General features: G+C 53.1%; 1 protein-coding gene across 2 annotated transcripts in view; it reads right to left on the bottom strand.

Moving 5' to 3' along the window:
- LOC144736667 (uncharacterized) overlaps positions 1 to 18,059 on the bottom strand; it is a 34,576-nt gene that overhangs the window by 3,960 nt on the left and 12,557 nt on the right. For both annotated transcript variants that reach the window (XM_078619238.1, XM_078619239.1), the window contains exons 2-13: positions 14,593 to 14,740; positions 14,234 to 14,332; positions 9,067 to 9,154; positions 8,462 to 8,598; positions 7,520 to 7,626; positions 6,593 to 6,703; positions 6,108 to 6,161; positions 4,699 to 4,965; positions 3,774 to 3,883; positions 2,254 to 2,649; positions 1,120 to 1,162; positions 289 to 477 (exon numbers count right to left, since the gene is read on the bottom strand). In XM_078619238.1, the coding sequence (XP_078475364.1) occupies positions 289 to 477; positions 1,120 to 1,162; positions 2,254 to 2,649; positions 3,774 to 3,883; positions 4,699 to 4,965; positions 6,108 to 6,161; positions 6,593 to 6,703; positions 7,520 to 7,626; positions 8,462 to 8,598; positions 9,067 to 9,154; positions 14,234 to 14,332; positions 14,593 to 14,740 (1,749 nt within the window). The remainder of the gene's footprint in view (positions 1 to 288; positions 478 to 1,119; positions 1,163 to 2,253; positions 2,650 to 3,773; positions 3,884 to 4,698; positions 4,966 to 6,107; positions 6,162 to 6,592; positions 6,704 to 7,519; positions 7,627 to 8,461; positions 8,599 to 9,066; positions 9,155 to 14,233; positions 14,333 to 14,592; positions 14,741 to 18,059) is intronic.

Below are 18,059 nucleotides of genomic sequence, written 5' to 3'. Positions count from 1 at the left end.
ACCTATGAAGGCTGGCATGGTACACGAGGGGGTGGATGGCCAGCACCACGCCCGACCGCCTTTGTCTCCCTAGTAGCGATGTTTACATAGTGGCGATGTTTACATCGCCACTATGTAAAGTCGACCTAGGGGAGGCCCAGGACCAGTTGAGATATTCGGCACTGGTGTTGGCCGTGAGCGGGAATCTAACTCGGGGTCGTCAGGTTCGTAGCGCGGGACGCTAACCGTTGCAAAACCACTCCCCACAAAGACACGCATATAGACAAGCGATCGCGATGCGGCACTCACCCTGGCTGGCGGGAGGGCAGGTGTCGGCGTCGCGGTGACGGCCGCGGTGGTGGTGATGGCGGCGGTAGCGATGGATGCCGGCGGTCCCGGGGCGTCCACCCGGTCTTTCCGCTCAGTCGCCTCCTCCGCTGGGCCCCGAGGTTCCGGCAAGGCCTCCACGGGGGCGGCTGTGGCGTGAGGACGGGGAGCCTAGGCGGACAGTTCCACCGCGCCGTTACCACCGTGACACTGGTAGCGCTTTGCCATATCAAGAGTCTCAACGGGCTCTCACCCGGTTATAGAGTTTATGAATGAACCTCCAAGGGCTATCCCCTGCTGGATGAAAGGGGCTCCGCTAGAAGGGGCTCTATACAGCCCCGAGGGAATTTTGGTCTACACTTCCACGCCGGCCAGACGTCTTGGGAGAGGTAAAGAAGTACCCACACGCTGCACCCGCCACACGCTTCACCTGCCACACGCGACCTGCCGACTGACTGCGACGTGCCCCGTTCACACTGCTCGATGGACAGAGGCAACAGCAGCGGCTACGGGGAAGATTCGAAAAATGTTTAACTGCCGCGCCGGGAGATCGAACCACTGACCCCTGGAAGCCCAGTGTGCTAACCATTGTGAATGATGTATGCCTATGTATGCTGAACTTCTTTCGCACCGTACGCAGCCAACCACGCTAAATCGGAGGTGCGCTTGCACGTGCTATCTGCCCATGGATCGTGATGATGATGATGACGAATGAACGAGTCCCAACGGGTCCTCGCTGGAGCTACGAGCCTCTGCCGGTCGTCGTCGTCGTGACCGTGCGGCGGCGTGGAACACCGCTTTGAGAACACTCACCATCACAGTGTCGTCCTTTCTCCTCTCCTGGTAGTTCCCTCGCCTGAGATTCGGGAAACAAAACAATGTTAAATTAATCATCGTCGAAGAAATCACGTCATTTATTTATCTTTCACAGTCTCAGCCACCTTTATTAACTGGCTGCGTGTGATTGGACCCCAACAGGGAATCGTGAATCTGTTGCAGCAGTGTTCGTACGTACGGGAGGAACCTGGTCAACAGAGGAACACCCAGCACACGTGTACGTGCGGATAATGCTCAAAAACCAGCGCAGATTAGAATCATGAATCCACTTGGCTCTAATGCCATCGCCTGGATTGACACAGCAAATTCTAAACTAAAGGTTCTTGAGATCAAATCCAGTTATGGGGGAGGGTAGAAGGGTCAACTCAGCCAATCGTCTCTCTCCAGTGTCAACACAATTTGTTCTTATTAGTCTTCACGCTTACCCAAGAAAGCCTCAATGAGTATCAAGAGAGTCCTGACAAGTTTTCGTGGCAGGGGTTGACATTGCTGTGTTATCCTAATTTAGAAAATTCGGGAGGTAAATATTAAAGCATTGCGATGTTTGGCCAATACCGGCAATGTTGCGTTTGTGTTTTGGGAGCGGTGGCATAACGATTAGCGCGCTGCGTTACGCACACCGCGACGAGAGTTCAATTGATGCTCATGGCCAACAATGACGATTACCTAAATCAGTCCTTGGCCTTCCCTAAGTCAACTCAGCCTCAAATGAGTACTGCGGACATCAGCAAAGGCGGTTGGTGTGGTGCTGGCCACCCACTCCCTCATTGGTGCTCGCTAAAAGCACTTGCCCCACAAGTATGTGAAGGTTATATGGAGGATCTTTGTCTTATATTTTTGGTTCTTTCGGTAAAGTCACGTAGAAGGGAAATAATAAAATAATAAAGAAACTATTAAATTATCACAACGTTTCGATTGCAACACAAGCAATCATCATCAGGTGTGAAAACCACAGCAACAAAATTAGAAAAAAGTGGCGCACAATAAAGGCACCCGAGTCAGGAATGGAACCCAGGATCTTTGCGCCCTGTGAGCCTCGAGTGTCACCGCTGCGAAACGACGACCTCGGCGCCGGTTTTTCCGTCCCCGCCCCAGCCCACGCGGCCTCACCCAGGCCTGGCGTAGGCGGTGGCGTCCCAGGGCTCGGCGCGCCGGCCCAGCGGCGGCCGTTCGAACGGCGCCTCCGCCGGCGGTCGCCTCTCGCCGTCCGCGGCGTCCCGAGCCATCGCGGGGCGGTGCAGCGACGGCGCGGCCGACGCCGAGACGGACTGCGGCGGCGGCTGCGACTGCGGCAGCAAAGCGATGCGGGGGGCGCCCATCGGCCCGGAGACGGCGGCGGGGGGAGGCGGAGGAGGAGGCGGAGGCGGGGGGCCGGCGATGGAAGCGCCGACGTAGGGCGGGCGGCGGTCCGGGGGCGCGGTCTGCACGAGCGACAGCGGCACCACCGTGCCGCCGTCGGCCTTCACGTAAGGGCGGCTCGGCGGTTTGTTGTGGTTGTTGTGGCTCCTGTGGGGTTGCGTCGTGGGCGACGACGATTAGTACGTCACGTGCGCGGGAGCTTCTAGAGCTGCCTCACGTGGAGGGCCCTTCCCACCAGCAGTGGCACCGACGCGCAATTGCAGGGCTGCGCCTCCGCCGGCACATTTTGTACACGAGCACACATTTTGGTATTGCGGCAATTCTAACAACGCAGGGCTGTCACGAAGGAGGTGCCGCCGATGCCGTGTTTCACAGACGACAGCCCCGCACAGCGTCACAGCGGGCAGCGGTGTCGCCACGCGACCTACTTCCTCCTATCCAATTAAGCAGTCCTTGGCTTCTGAGGCTAATTCGTTCCCGTTCGTAAGTCGAACGGTTTGAAAGTCGGAACACAGCAATGCAGTGCATTTAAATGCCCATACGGTCAGTGATGTGAAATGTGTGACGGTTCAAAAAGGGAAGCATAGTTAAACTGGTTAAATCTCGCGGAGGTTTGCTCCTCTGAAGAAAATCATTCCACTGTTCCGTTTTCAAGTGCGAGTTCGCGTTTTAAGTCCATGTTATTTTTCTATTTTTCTATATTACGGGCCGTCCGTAAGTGAAGGACTGCCTGGAGTATATATTCGAATTTGGAAAATATGGGACCATGACGCCAGCGGCAGACACACGGAGCCAACTCTTTAGCAAACAATTCCACGGGATCTCTTAACGTCCCGCTGTGACACAAGAGGGCAAAGAGCAAGGGTCAACACAAGCATCGAGAGTTTGTGGGGCATTGTATGGAAGTTGAACTTCTTTCGCACTGTACGTAACCAACCATGCTAATCGGAGGGGCGGCATCTTAAGCCGGGTCCAGTGGCACACCGTGGGGATGGCAATCGACGATTAAGCGGGCCGAGCCCATCATTTCATTGGGGATGCTAAAACTAGCACCACTTCACAGCCGTTACCCCCTTGTATGTAGGAGGATGGCCAGAGATGGCAGCGCCAACGTAGGGCGGGCAGCCTTACGTTGGCGCTCCTGCACCTGCGATTAGCGCGGTGCGCTACGTACGGGAAGTAAGAAGTTCAACGTACGTACGTACGTAGTAGCCAACCTCGCTAATAGGAGGTGCGTGCGTAAGTGGGTGCTCGTGCGTGCGACCGCACACCTCTGTCTCGGCGCGTAGTTGCGCACGTTGGGCTGGTTCATGCCGCCACGCGGCTTGATGAGGATGGGCCCGGTGAAGCCGTTGAGGAACCCCGAGCTGGCGAAGGAAGCCTGCACGCACACACAAAGATCCCCCGTGTGGCCTTTAATAGACTGTTGGGACAAGTGCTGTTAGCAAGCACCGAGGCGATATCGCACACAAGGGGGTGGGTGAGCAGCACCATGCCAGGCCACCTTTGTTTCCCCAGTAGTTATGTTTACATATGGCACAGCTGCTTATTTGAGGCCAAGTCGACCGAGGGGAGGCCCAGGACCGGTCCAGGTTGGTGTGAGCGGCGACCGATCTCAGATGCCTGGGTTAGTAACGCAGCGTGCAAAACACTACACTAAAAACACAGACAAGCACAGATCCCCCATTCAGCCTTCTTCAAGCCGTAACACACGAGAGAAGTTTTAGGATAACCCGCCGCAGGCCATTGTTACCGGTGTGTTGGCTCAAAACCCCTGGTGGACCGTAACACTGTGCAGAATGGAGCTCTTCATCTACAGCACCGGTGGACTAGAACAGTCTGCCAACTGAAGTCCACCTGGCCATAAACAAATTCTTTGCTTTTCAAGACCCCACTAAAAACATTCATTTTCTATTCTGTTTGGTTTTAGTAAAAATTTCTCTACGGAATCCACGCTTCCTTCACAGCTGAATACGATGCCTGGACACACTGATGATTGCTTGTGTTGCAATCGAAACGTCGTGGTAATTTAATAGTTTTATTATTATTTTATTATTTCCCTTCTACGTGACTTTACCGATTCTGATTCTCATCTCCTGCCACATGAGACCAGGGGGGGTGGGGGGGGAAATCGTGGTGGGGGGGGGGGGGGCGGCGGGGGGAGGAGGTGGTTCCAGGTGGGGCGCCACCACTCACCACGGGCGGCTGGAAGTGCGCAGAGGGCGGCCAGATGTGTGGGTGCGGCGGTGGCGGCGGGCCAACGGCGGTGCCGTACACGGGGTACTGGTGGTGCGGCGCCGAGCCGTACATCTGCTGCGCGAACAGCGGAGTCACGCTGGCAGGGGCGGGCGGGGGAGGCGGCGGCGGCGCCGCCTGGGCGGGCACCAGCCCGGCCTCGGGCAGCACCGGCAGAGGCTTCGCCATGAAGGGGTTGACGGCCAGCGGCTTGGTCTTGATGCGCGCCTGCGCGCGTGACGGCGAACGCCAGGGGAGGCACGGCAGCGGTTACTCTCTCGCCCGGTCTACAGCAGGGCGTGGGTTTGATCCCTACCCGGATGCCTGCTACTGTATTTGGGGTTTGCGTGTCTCTCTCTCTCATCATCATCACCACGGTGGCTAGGAGATATTAACTCCCTCGCCTGGTCTACAGGAGGTCGTGGGTTTGATCCCTACCCGGACGCCTGCTGTATATTTGGGGTTTGCGTGTCTCTCTCTCCCCGTGGTCGTGTGGATTTTTCTCCGGGTCCTCCAATTTTTCCCGCCACAGCATTGCGATGTTTGGCCAATACCGGTAATGTTGCGTTTGTGTTTTGAGAGCGGTGGCATAACGATTAGCGCGCTGGGTTACGCACCCCGCGACCCGAGTTCAATTATTGCTCATGGCCAACACCAAATGACGATTATCTAAACCAGTCCTGGGCCTCCCCTAAGTCGACTCAGCCTCAAATGAGTACCTGGTGCGATGTGTGAACATCATCAGCACCGGGGACATCAGGAAAAGCGGTCAGTATCGTGCTGGCCGTCATTTGTGCTCGCTAACAGCACTTGCCTCAAAATTATGTAAAGGTTATATGGAGGATCTTTGTCTTAGTTTAACTATGGGAGGAAAACAGAGAACCTGGAGGAAACCGACGCAGAACGGGCACTGCGTTGAGCGACCATTTGTTACTTCTGATAAAGAGCTACATAGCTCAGTAGGCCTTACCCGGGTAAAATAAACATTTGCATAGTTTAGTAACACGCCCTTCTTTCAACTGCCGTTGTCGGGAGATGGAATCAATCCGGCCAGAGATGTGATTAGCCATTACAGCACTGAGGCAATTCCGTTAGTTCCTCAGGAGGAAAGGTAAAACCGTGATTGTTTAATGCTCCAGACATCTCCATGTGTGCGGCAAACCTGTTGTTTTTCATGCGGCTAGAGGTAATGTAAAAATCGAAAATTTTAACAACCCTAATTTACTCTTCAATCAAATTATAACCCCTCGATTGTGGCAATTCATCAGATTCTGAGGGACGGGGCAAATCAATACAAGAATCCCCGCTGACGACTTCAGCGTATTAATTACACAGGTGCAGTGCATTGTGGGTAATGCATGTCGACCCACCATGATTGGTTTTCCGAGGAACACCTTCACCTCCTCCCGCAGGTACTTGTAGGCCTAGCGGACACACACAAACATACAGTCTGCTCTTTATAGGCCATATTCAAGTCGTAGGTAGGCCCGATGTTGCCACAAGTGAATTTAAATTAATTATCGGGGCCGCATGTTCCACGCCCACCTCAGGAATATAGGATGTTACCGGTCATCTTGAACACATTTTGCTGATTTGAAAATCATCTTGTGCTACCGTTGTGCGGTGATCAGTCGTGCTATTATTTTCCGTTGCATTAGGGACTAGTTGTACACGTGCCAGAGATTCCGTATCAAGCAATACTTTATACTGTGTAGATACGACCGTGACGAGGCTATAGGCCGTGAAAGGACGAGTTTGGGTCATGGGGAGACATGCGGGGGGGTAGGGGGGAACGGGAGGCCGATCGGAAGATGAGAGAACGAGGGGGGTGGGAGGGGGGGCTCGTGAAACTGACCCGCTGAGCGTCCGCCTCCGAGTCGAAGGTGATGTACCAGCTGTCGTTGTGCGCGAACTCGTAGCCCACGTAGCCCGGGCAGTGCTCGCCGTTGAACAGCGCCTCGATCTCCTGCCGGGCGACAAACTGGGTAAGAAAACGGAACCCCCGGGGGGCCCAGCGGAGGGGGTCTCGGGCAGTGTTCTTTAGCTTTTGTACATTCCACGGCACGCTACATTCCAGCTTGCTTCATCTTTGCGGCACAGCCGTTCGCTCAACTCGCGCATGCGCGACCAAATATCGCTGTGGGCCCGGGTGGGAACTGAGAGGGCCGGAGGTGGGGGCCGAAGGCTGTCTGCTGCCGTGCCGCTCCGCGAGAGGCGGGCTTGCGGGTGGGTGGGGGGGCGGGGGGGCGGTGCCGCATCAGCCACTGAACGGCACGGAGGAGGTCGCCTGTCCGAGCTTGCGAACAAAGCGAGGCGCTTTCTTTTCCTAGAGTTCCGGCACACCGGCGCTGGCCCTAAAGCTCATCCCCAGGGCACCACCGCTCGCACGAGCCGACACACTTCCGTGTCACGCGTCGTCAGTTAAAGGAGGTTTCCGTAACTCTCCAGAAATGCCGACAGGTTTTATGACCAATGGGTTGTTTCGGCACGACATCAAGGGGCCTGTGTTTGTGTAGAATGCGATGCGGTAGTGCGGTGTGGAGGTGTGGTAGTGCGGTGTGGAGGTGCGGTACCGCGGCACGGTGGTGCGGTGTGGTGGTGCGGTAGTGTGGCGGTGCGGCATGGCGGTTTGGAGGTGCGGTAGCACAGTGAGGTGGTGCAGTGTGGTGGTGCGGTAGTGCGGTACCGCGGCACGGTGGTGCAGTGTGGTGGTGCGGTAGCGCAGCGTGGCGGTTTGAAGGTGCGGTGGTGCGGTGGCGGCGGGGACAGCCTCGGTGCCCACCTCGGGTGGTGTGCTCTGGGGAACCTCGCGGAGGATCACGATGCAGCGCTTGGGCAGCACGGGACGCACCCTCCTGCCGGCCTCGTCCACCTGCACCAGCGCCGATGCTGCGGGGCACGGCGGGCGGCGTGAGGGTTTAGCGTCACGGCGCGAGCACAGGAACAGAGCGACATAGAAACACGACACCTCGCCGATAATCTCGTCGAGCAGCATGATCCAACGTCACGCAAACTACGGTCATCCTCGCAGCAGCGGCGGCTTTCGGCTGACCGTCGAGCAAAGGCGGTGGTAACCGCATCGCGCGCTTTCAGATGCGCTTCTGCGGCCGTTTGGAACGCTCTTCCTTCCGATGTTAGGAAGGAACTCAAGTTATGCACTTTTAAATCATCGTCTAGATTGAAAACTCATTTCTTCATAACTGCTTTTTGTGTTTAGCTTGTTTTCCTTCCCCCGCACCTCCGATTAGCACGTTTGGCTACGTATAGTGCGATAAAAGGTCAACATACATACATACCGCGTCCCGTCTAACACACCACCATCTCCACAACAAACAGTACATAGATAGAGAACGAGCACTTAAAGAGCGACGTTAGCATACAATGAGCGGTAAGTTTAAGGCTTCCGCGACCAGTATTACTCATAATAAAGGTTTTTGGGTTAGATCGCGCTATTATGTGTCGCAATCCTCCACCACCCGACATGGCCAATCAGTAAAAAATGTCTCACGTTAACGAAACGCCAATTAGTTACTTCTTCAGCCCACCAATTAGTGACTTCTTCAGCCTACCCCGTCATGCCCCCCCTCTCTTCTTATCTGAACCACGTAGGCTGCACCAACAGCACTTGCCCAAACAGTTTGTGAAAGACCACGCGGGGGATCTTTGTCTTTGTGTGCGCGCAAGAACCGACGCTAGTGCGACCGATATACGCGGCTGAGCTCACATCGCAGCACGTCCGTGACGAGGTTGATGTCGGATGTCAGCCTCTTGACGAGGTTGAAGTTGGCGATGGTCTCCACAGCAACAAACTGCTCGCTGTCCATCTGGGAGAGCAGGTACGCGTCTCCAGCCAGGTTCTCCCTGGGTTCCCGGACACAACAACAACAACGGCCGCAACAACAACAACGGCCGCTTACCATCGACGTGCTTTTACGAGTCATCACCGCCGTCGTTAACACCGCAACGGCCATCACCACCACCACCGTCAACGCAGTTAACATCCCCTCCACATCATTCTTTATCGCCAAAATTAACACCACCTTCACCATCATCCTCATCCACATCGTCACCCTAATTAACATCACCACATTCACCACCGCCAAGACAACTTTACGGCAACCAGTGACAAGTTGCTGTACCACGTAGGCAAATGTGATTGCTACTGCCGAGTGGGAAGCTGGGATAGCAACTCGGTTCATTGCGCAGCGTAGCGCTAACCCGCTGCACCACCGCTCCCCACGCCCAACTGACCCGGACCGTTCATCACCAACACTGCCGCGATCACCGGCGACAGAGGGCAGCCTTCAGTGGCGTTGCGCGCGGCAGTACCTGGAGAAGTAGTACTCGAGTTGTTTCTTCAGCGCCTCTCTCAGCGCGGAGCCGCCCTCCGGGAGGCCCTCCGAGTCCGCGGCCTCAGCTGCAGACACAAAGACGCACCAACCCCCCGTGGTTATACGGACCGCTGGGGCCAAGTGCCGTCATCAAGCACCTCGCGAGGCACGATGGGGTGGTGGTGTGGCTAGACCAGGATGCCCTCTGTCTCCCAAGCGATGGTCATCACACACCACAACAGTCAGCCACTGAGATACATTCAAACAAACAGGGCCTAAACAAAAGCATCTACAAAGGTTTCCGGTGAAGCCAAGTCGTCGATGTTTATTTAATCGCAGCTTTGGTTCCGGATTGAGTTAAGACGAAATTGAGAGGGCCAAGTGATTCTAGAATATAAGCGCTTCGACAGGAAAAACGGAATATCGACGGAGCTGATACTGTCGAGCGGCCTCTTCATCCGCACTACAATACTAAGCTATTTTTATTTTACCAAGGGCCCACTGAGCTATATAGCTCTTTTTCAGAAGCGACCTGGCCACAAATGATAGCTCAACGAGGTGGCTTGCCACGTGGAAATTTATCGCAGCCAAATACTCTAAACGCACATTTCTAAATGTGGAGAGAAAACCGGAGGACTCAGAGAAATATACACGCGACCACGGGGAGAGACATGCAAACTCCAATATACAACAGGTGCCAGGGTTGGGATTGAACCCACGACCTCATGTATACCAGGCGAGGCAGTTGACAACCTCGCCACCGTGGCACCCGCCCTTCCCCTTCTCCATTGGTCGTGGCGCAGTTCCGCAGTACAGCCGTCAGCCGCCAACCCCGGCCCACTAAACTCACACCCGGGCCCACAGCGCTTTGACTTTTATGTTCGTTTCCGAGGCATGCCACTCAGATCGCGAGAGCTCGCTGGTGCTCCGTGGAACGCAGAAGCGCCGATGCTCTAGAGGATGCCGGCAGCAACGGCAGTTACGGCGAAGCTGACCACTGCTCCGCCGTCTCCCGTGTGTCCCAGCCACTGGACGTAAGTACGTTGAACTTCTTTCGTGCCGTTCATAGACAAAAGTGCTAATCGGAGGTGCGGGGGAAGAACTTAAACTCGACACAAAAATCAGTTCAGTGGATCTCCCAAATGGAAGATAGTTTCATCCCCACAAAACATTTTACTATAACTAAAAAACAACAGGGAGAGATGCAATCATTGGGCACGGTGGTGTAAACGACACAAGCCAGGCACAAGCTGGGCTTATTTAGTACATTTCATAAAAGCGTTTTTAAAAAAGATTTTTTAAACATATTTTATTGTTTGAACAGTTCTGCTTTGAGTTGCCTATCAACCCCACACCACGCCCCTTCCCCACCCATGCCCTCCCCCTCTTCCCCAGTTGTCCTCAGTGTTGCGAAACAAACATAAAAAAACAGAACATTGTTTGCGGTTAGGTAGAGGAATTGCTGACTGGGCAACGGGGTCCCTTAGCATTCCATTAGGCCAGTACACACTGTAAACGCAGATCAAACACGGACCATCCCGCAGAGCAAGCACTCAATTTTTAGCACCCCCAACACCCCCATGCCCCCCCCGACCCCATGCCCCCCCCCCGACCCGTGACAGCGAGCACGACAGAGAGGTCACACGGACCAAGCAACTTCACCCACGCGGCACGCTCGCGGCTAAACTTTTCCCAAGCGCAGCGGGCAAACTTTGCCACGGCGAAGCAACTACCTCAGGAGTGCAGCATTTCGTCGCGATAGACTCAGGGTGGCAGTTTCAATCAATAACGCCGCTTCGAATGGTAGCTCCTCCAGCGACTGTAATGGGTCACGTGAAGTCATTATAAAAAGCCATTATATATCACTGCTCTGATTGGACATCACAGACTATTAGTAAAGAACAGATCATCACTACTATTGGATATTATAGCCTAGATTATCACCGATTGGATATTACACTCCATATTAACACTATGATTGGATATCATGCAATGTATTATTACTGTGATTGGACACCACTATTTTAACCGCTATTATTGGATATAAAAAAATACATTTTCACAAATAATTGGATACCAAAGTTCTGATTTGCAGACAAATGTTCATGATACAACTGGACATCAGAGACTAATAGGCTAGAATATATCAATATGCTTAGATATCATAGAATAGATTATCACTGATTATGTATGACATAACAGATTAACACCACAACTGCATATGACAGAATCGTAATCACGATGATTTGATTTCACTGTTTTTGCTGCAGTTTATTATTATTATTTATTCTCCCACTCTCTGTCGCCCGAGAACCACGCGTGGCACGTGAGCCACGGCTTGGCTGCCCCCCCCCCCAAACACCCCCCCACGGAAACAAAACAAACCACAGACTCTTACACGCGTCGACTTGTGCACACATCGCGATATCAAGCTTCAGGATATCCGACATGAAAACGACCCGCGTCCACGCTTCCCAGTGATTGTTGGTGTGGGCAGCTAGAAAATTCCCCGCCCTGAGTATCACTGTCAGCCAATCAGTGAACTTGGTAGTCTGTTCATAGACAAACGCAGCAGTACAATTACTACCACGGATGTTCTTTCTCAGGGCTCTCAGTCTCCTAACCCTTTCCCGTTCCTTCCGATTCCCTTTCGATGACCCGGAACCAGACATGTACGCCATCGGAACGCAACCGGAAGAAAAAATAAAAATACTGTACCGAGGCTCCCACAAGGCCACGCGGGAGGGCGTGTGGCACAGTTTGGCGTCAGCCATCGTAGAGTGCGGTCTTGCCGCTAGTTCTCTATAGTAAGAATGTCTTTAAACATGACGGCGTTACGCCTCTTCAAATAAAATGAACACCGAACCGCTTGCGGGTTCCGAGATTCAGCAGTGAACGGGACAACCCCCACCCTGCAATTTGAAGTCGTCTCGGAACGGGAGAGGGTCAATAATCTCACTAAATTGAGCTGAGGTTAATCGTTGGTAGCGCCGGCTCCTCGCCGCAGCGTGGCTACCGTTGCTGCCTTTGTCGCACGTGTGTGGCTCCTCCTCATCGCACCTCCCGAGTAACTCTCTCGCTCGCTCCCAAGAGTGAGTGCGAGTACTGTGCCGCGCCACATTATGAGTTGAAATGAATCACGTTTGCGTCTACTTTCAGGCTAATTAGCCTCGTCAAGTCCGAGTTGGTCTCGCTCTGGTCTGCAGTGGGGCGGCCGTAATCAGTCACAGGCTCGATGATTTAATAAATTTAAGAAATAATGTGCTTTGTTGACATAATACATTTTATCGCCCGAATTAACCCTGGACGTGGGCAGTGCCTCTGATTATCACGGTTGGCTAAGTACGGTGCGAAAGAAGTTCAACATACATACACGCTGGATGTCGAGCTAACACCAGGCCTGTTGATTGTTTCGCATGTAAAAACAAATCTTCCCCCATGAGCCATCACCGCCGTGAGGGGCACGAGGCTCACACCAGGTCACCGTAACCGACTAAGACCCCTTGCCAGTGATGAAGGCCAATCAACAACGGCTCAAAACACAGAGGTGGCGGTGGCCAAATGGCATGGGGGAGTGATGGCTGTTGTCAGAGAAAAATAACCATTCCAGACGAGATGATGGGTTCAACTCCTGGCCTAACGCTACATTATTTGTGTGTATTGCATGGGTGCCAATGTGTGCGATGTGCGTAGTGTCATGGAAAACAAATTGTTTATTGGGGGTGCCAGTGTATGTGGTGTATGTGTGGTGTAAGTGTGCAGTATGTGTGTAGTATGCGAGTGTGGCATGTGGGATGGGTATCGGTGTATGTGGTATGTGTACGTCGTAAGTGTGTAGTGCATGCGTGTAGTGCGTGCGTGCAGTGCGCGCGTGCAGTATGTGCAGTCCGTGCGTTTGTGCAGTGTGTGGGTGCAGTGTGTGTGCGTGCACTGCATGTGTCTAGTGTGTACGTGCGTGCATGTAGTGCATGTAGTGTGTGCGTGTAGTACGTGTGTGTAGTATGTGCGTGCGTGTGTGTGCGTGCGTGCAGTGGATCTCTGTGGTGTTCAGGAGGTTAACCACGTAATGTATGATGATGATCTGGTAATTGCTGCTCACTTAGAGGAGGAGTTCGAGGCGCTGCTGCTGAACCTGGAGCTTGCCACTAAGAGGTGGGGCCTTACCATCAGCCCCACCAAAACTAAGCATCTACCTGGGTATTTTGTACCATCGGGCACTCCACCCCCACAACTCCCAATTGGTGATGGGGCAGTTGTGGAGAGTGTGGAGAGTTTCCCCATACCTGGGCAGTGTGTTCATGACTGGCTCCGGTTTGACAGCAGAGGTCTCACTCCGAATCAGTCGAGCGGCATTATCTTTTCATCGGTTGCGTAACGCTGTGTGGAAGCTTCCTGGTCTGTCGCTCCGCACGAAGCTTCGGGTCTTCTCGGCCACAGTTATTCCCTCCCTTCTTTACGCTTGCGAAACGTGGACCCCCTAATGGAGCATCTTCGCCGATTGGAAACATTTAGGCTGGCCTGCCTACGATCCATCCTGGGTATAACCAGGCTGGATTGTGTGATGAGTTCACAAATCCTTGAAAGATCTGGGCAAAGTCCCATCGGTGAGCTCCTCCGGCAGGCAAGGCTGCGTTGGCTGGGTCATGTAGCCCGCATGCCCAGTCACCGCATGCCTAAACAACTTTTGTTCGGCCGAATAGAGGGGGCGAAACGGGCACGGCACGGACTGGAGAAGAGATGGAGTGATGTGGTACAGGAAGATGTGGAGCTGAGTGGACTTGCCGATGACTGGTACCAGCAGTGTCAAGATCGGCCTTTGTGGAGGAGGCTCGTGAAGGACGCTACTGGGCAGTTGGAGGCAGTCGCCCTCCAGCAGCAACGGAGGGGGGAGGAGAGATGTTCACAACAACGAGCGGAGCGCCGGGTGGCTAAAGCACAGCGAGTAGGCACAGTAGGGGGCACAGGTGGTGCATCAGCCGTGGCACCTGGGTTTGCCCCGTGACCTCCTGTCAGAAGGCGTTCAACACTTCACGTGGTCTCAACATGCACCTAGCCTGGTACAAGCGTCGTTGTGACGTCACCGCCACTTAGTGGCGAATGGCAGCTGTTTTTGTTCAGTGTGTGCGTGCAGTGTGTGGGTATAGGTGCGTGTGTGGGATGGGTACCGGTGTGGGCTGTGTGAGCGGCGTGGGTGGTGGCATCGCCAAGCGCCGGCGGTGAAGGCTGCCTCATCTCAGCCTCCCCATTGATGTGTCGGCATGCGGCTGCAGTGAGGGGTGGGGGCACAACCAGCACAACGCACATTGCAACTCGACGTGAAGTGCCGGCCACACGCCCGCAGGCAGGACATTTATTTGCCCCACCGGCACCAGGCATCAATTGGCTGCAGGGGGTACACGGGCGAACTGCCGAGTCCCCCAACCGTAATTATCATTGCCGCCTAGACGCCACGACCATCGACGCCCGTCGTCGCCACCACGACAATCCGCGGCCCAACGCGTCGGTTTGCCGCCGAACCTCTCACCTTCGGAAGTGGAGGTGGGGGCCATGTTGGGGTCCTTGCAGGAGGCGGAGTCGTCCACGGAGGTGCCGGGCGAGGAGGCGCCGTCGTTGTGCGCGAGGTTCTGCCACGGCTCGGAACCAGGGTTCATGCCCGCTCCGTTTGAGGGAACCTTGAGGTGGCAAGAAAAGACAAAGATCCCCCGTTGAGACAAGTGCTGTTAGCGAGCACCCAAACAAGGCCGGCACAGCACACGAGGGAGTGGGTGGCCGGCGCCACGCCTGCCGCCTTTGTCTTTCCGGTGCTGATGTTGACGCACCGCACCAGGTACCTATTTAAAGCCGAGTCGGCCCGAGGGGAGGCCCAAGACAGGTTCAGATAATCGCCACTGTGATTTGATCGCGAGCGGAAATCAAACTCGGGTCACCGGGTTTGTCGTGCAGCGTGCGAACGAACCGCTACGCCGACGCACCTTGTAGTAGCAATGTACGCACGCACGCTCAAAAGCGAGGAAAAATCTGAAATTCTGAAATGGCTTACAATGTGCGTTTGGCTTCTAAGGTATTTAATTAGCGACCGTAACAAAGTCGCAAGCAACGAAGTAATTGGGAGCAGAGGCGCACGCACGACGTGAGAAGCTGCGGGATGTCCCGTACGATGACATCATCGCGGACGCACGTGCGATGGGACGTCATCGGATTGGCCGAGAAGGCATATCAACCATATTTGGCATAATCCTTTCATTATTAATATTATACTTGTTTACCCAGGGAGAGTACGCGCAGACAATACTCAAAGAGCAGCACAGATGGATTCATGCATCCACTTGCTCTACTGCCACCGCTTCGATTGACAACAAATTCCAAACGAATCAGTTATAGGGGAGGGTAGCAGCGTCAACTCAGCCCATCAACGCTCCAGTGTCAATACAAATACATCTGATTATTCTGTATGCTTACCCAGGAGAGCCTTACCGAATCACAAAACTCTCTCAGAATGGTCCTGTTAAGTTTTTTCAGTCGGGGGCGATGTTGCTGTGTGTTATCCCAATCGAGTTAATTTTGCAGAGTAATTTTTCAGCATCGGGATGTTGAGACAATTCCAGCTACGTTGTGTGTGCATGTTTTTGTTGCATGTCATCCAGCAGGGGATTTCCAAAAGGGTTGTAAAATCCACACGTGTCGCATGTCATGGGTTCACGTGATCCCCTACAGCCACTGGCGATGCTACCATCAATCACAATGTTAAAAAGATTGTTGAATAAAAACGCACCCTGAAAAGCGACAATTTCAGCACTTCAACCCCGAGTGTAAATCTTTACTCGCCTAATAAAAAAACATACGTTAGTTTCAATCATTTTCTAAAATGTAACTTCCTTTGTGAAATACTTGTTTAAGCAAGACTTCAAGATGAGCACAACGAATTTAGAACAATAATTCACAGCGCTTGTCAATCCACTGCTGAATGAAGGCCTCCCCGTGATTATCATCCACTCATCGTTTGACCATACCTCACCAAGCTCATCAGTACGGGTGAGTGAAGGAGGGCCAGTGAAGAAAACCAGTTCAGATATCATTCGCCAGCGACGTTAGCCGTGGCCAGGAATCAAACTCGGGTTGCCGGGTTCCCAGCGTGTGAACCCACAAGCTCCACGGGTCCCCCCCCCCCCCCCGCCACTATTCACCTGAATGACATTTCTTGGACTGCGACGTCCAGGAATTTATTTGCTACAAATTTGGGATTTGGTCTACGAAGCTGATAAACAACGCTCGACAGCATGGCATGCGTGCTGCCATCCTCCAACGTTGCAGATTAACCACTGCCCACCAATGTTGAAAACGGCAATGCATTAGCTATATCGGTGGGGGGGAAGGAAGGGAGCGGGCACCGTAATTCTCGTAATGATACCGGATTATAAGAAGCTCCAGAAAGTAAGACGTAACTCCCAAAGCTTTTATTTTCTTTAAAGTGCGCTTTGTAATCGGGAGAGAATGCATGTATGCATGCCAAACTTATTTTGCACCGTAAGTAACCAACCGTGCTGATCGGAGGCGTGGATACGGTTATCGCCACGGACAACCATATTCCACGGAATGACCACGAACGCGCCGCTTTACAACGGGGGAGAGAGGACGTGTTCTGGAAGATGTTTCTAGCGGCTGGTGGCGTGCCTGCAATTCTGGAGCAACTAGATGGGGGTACGTCTTCTGCGAGCCACGCTGCATTCTCCGCATTACAGCCATCACATTGGGTTTTATTAATACAGGAAAAAAAATGTGCACCTAAAAATGCAGACGAAGCGAACCGTTACTGAGAATATATGTTATAACATAAAAGAAGTGGACAGTATCCCACCTTCACATATCTGTCCCTAATTGAAATGAATGAAAGTTAATGACAGTCACTATGCAGGCTATAAACCTCCTCCTTCATATGTATCTGTTCCTCCACAAAAAATACACACGTAGAAAAGTTTTAAAAATTACACATTCCATCAGCAGCACAGCCTTCTGGAGTGCATAGTCTCAGAAGCGTTGGTTCAACACAAACAAATCTATGGACCGAATTGGAGAGTCGGGGTCACATCAGCAGTCAGGCCTACTTGAACCCCAATTCGAATGAACTACCAGGCGTTTAAAGGCACAGACCACCTCTCTGTTAAGACAGGGGTCCAGTTGAAAGCTGGCCAAACTGACCAAAAGTTGGAAATAAAAAAGCAGAAAAGGAGTAAATGTGCTCCTTTGCAAATTCAATTTGCACCACATCTGGCACCTCCGATTAGCACGGTCGGCTGCATACGGTGCAAAAGAAGTTCATCGTACGTACATCTGCCTGTCGGTTTTCTAAATAAATGCTCTGGAAGACAACTGGAAAGCGTTACGTAATCCACGCACAAGCGTGGTTTTTCTTAACTCGCTTTCGTGCTGGAAGGGGGCTTTGCGCCCACTAACAAATGAAACTGGCTCCAGAAGTCAGTCCCCCCCGGCCCCCCCCCCCACAGGGTAATCGACAAAAACAAACTCCAGTTCACAAAAATATTTTGACAACACGGCAGGGGCACTTCTCTTTGCGACTGTTGGACAAACGGAACTTTTGTTTAAACTCAAGTGTATGTGTTTCTCCCCCAGTTAATTGATTCAAATGACTGTGGCAACCACTAGGTGGTACTATAATGTAATCGTGAAGTTTCACGGAAATCCGTATAGGGCCCGAATCGTTAATTTGCTGCCAAGTGAACTCCGGCGCTGTCTTCATATTTTTTTAGGAGCCCGAGCCAGTGTGTGGAAAATCCACAATCCCATGGCAGGAGCCAGTTCATCTATTGCACGACCACTGCTGTCCTGAGCAGAAGCACCAGCATCTCATTATAATAATAATTTTAAGTTGTAATGCGCCATAACGTATTCGCTCACTCCCAAAGAGAGAGACTGACTCAGAGGCGCTAGAAAATAACTACAGACCAGTGGGTAGGCAGCAACCAGGCAGAGCTG

Source organism: Lampetra planeri, chromosome 62 (assembly GCF_965212315.1).
Source record: "Lampetra planeri chromosome 62, kcLamPlan1.2.h2, whole genome shotgun sequence".
Lineage (NCBI taxonomy): Eukaryota > Metazoa > Chordata > Hyperoartia > Petromyzontiformes > Petromyzontidae > Lampetra > Lampetra planeri.
The sequence above is the reverse complement of the archived record's forward strand: the minus strand, read 5'-3'. Positions and strand labels throughout refer to the sequence as shown.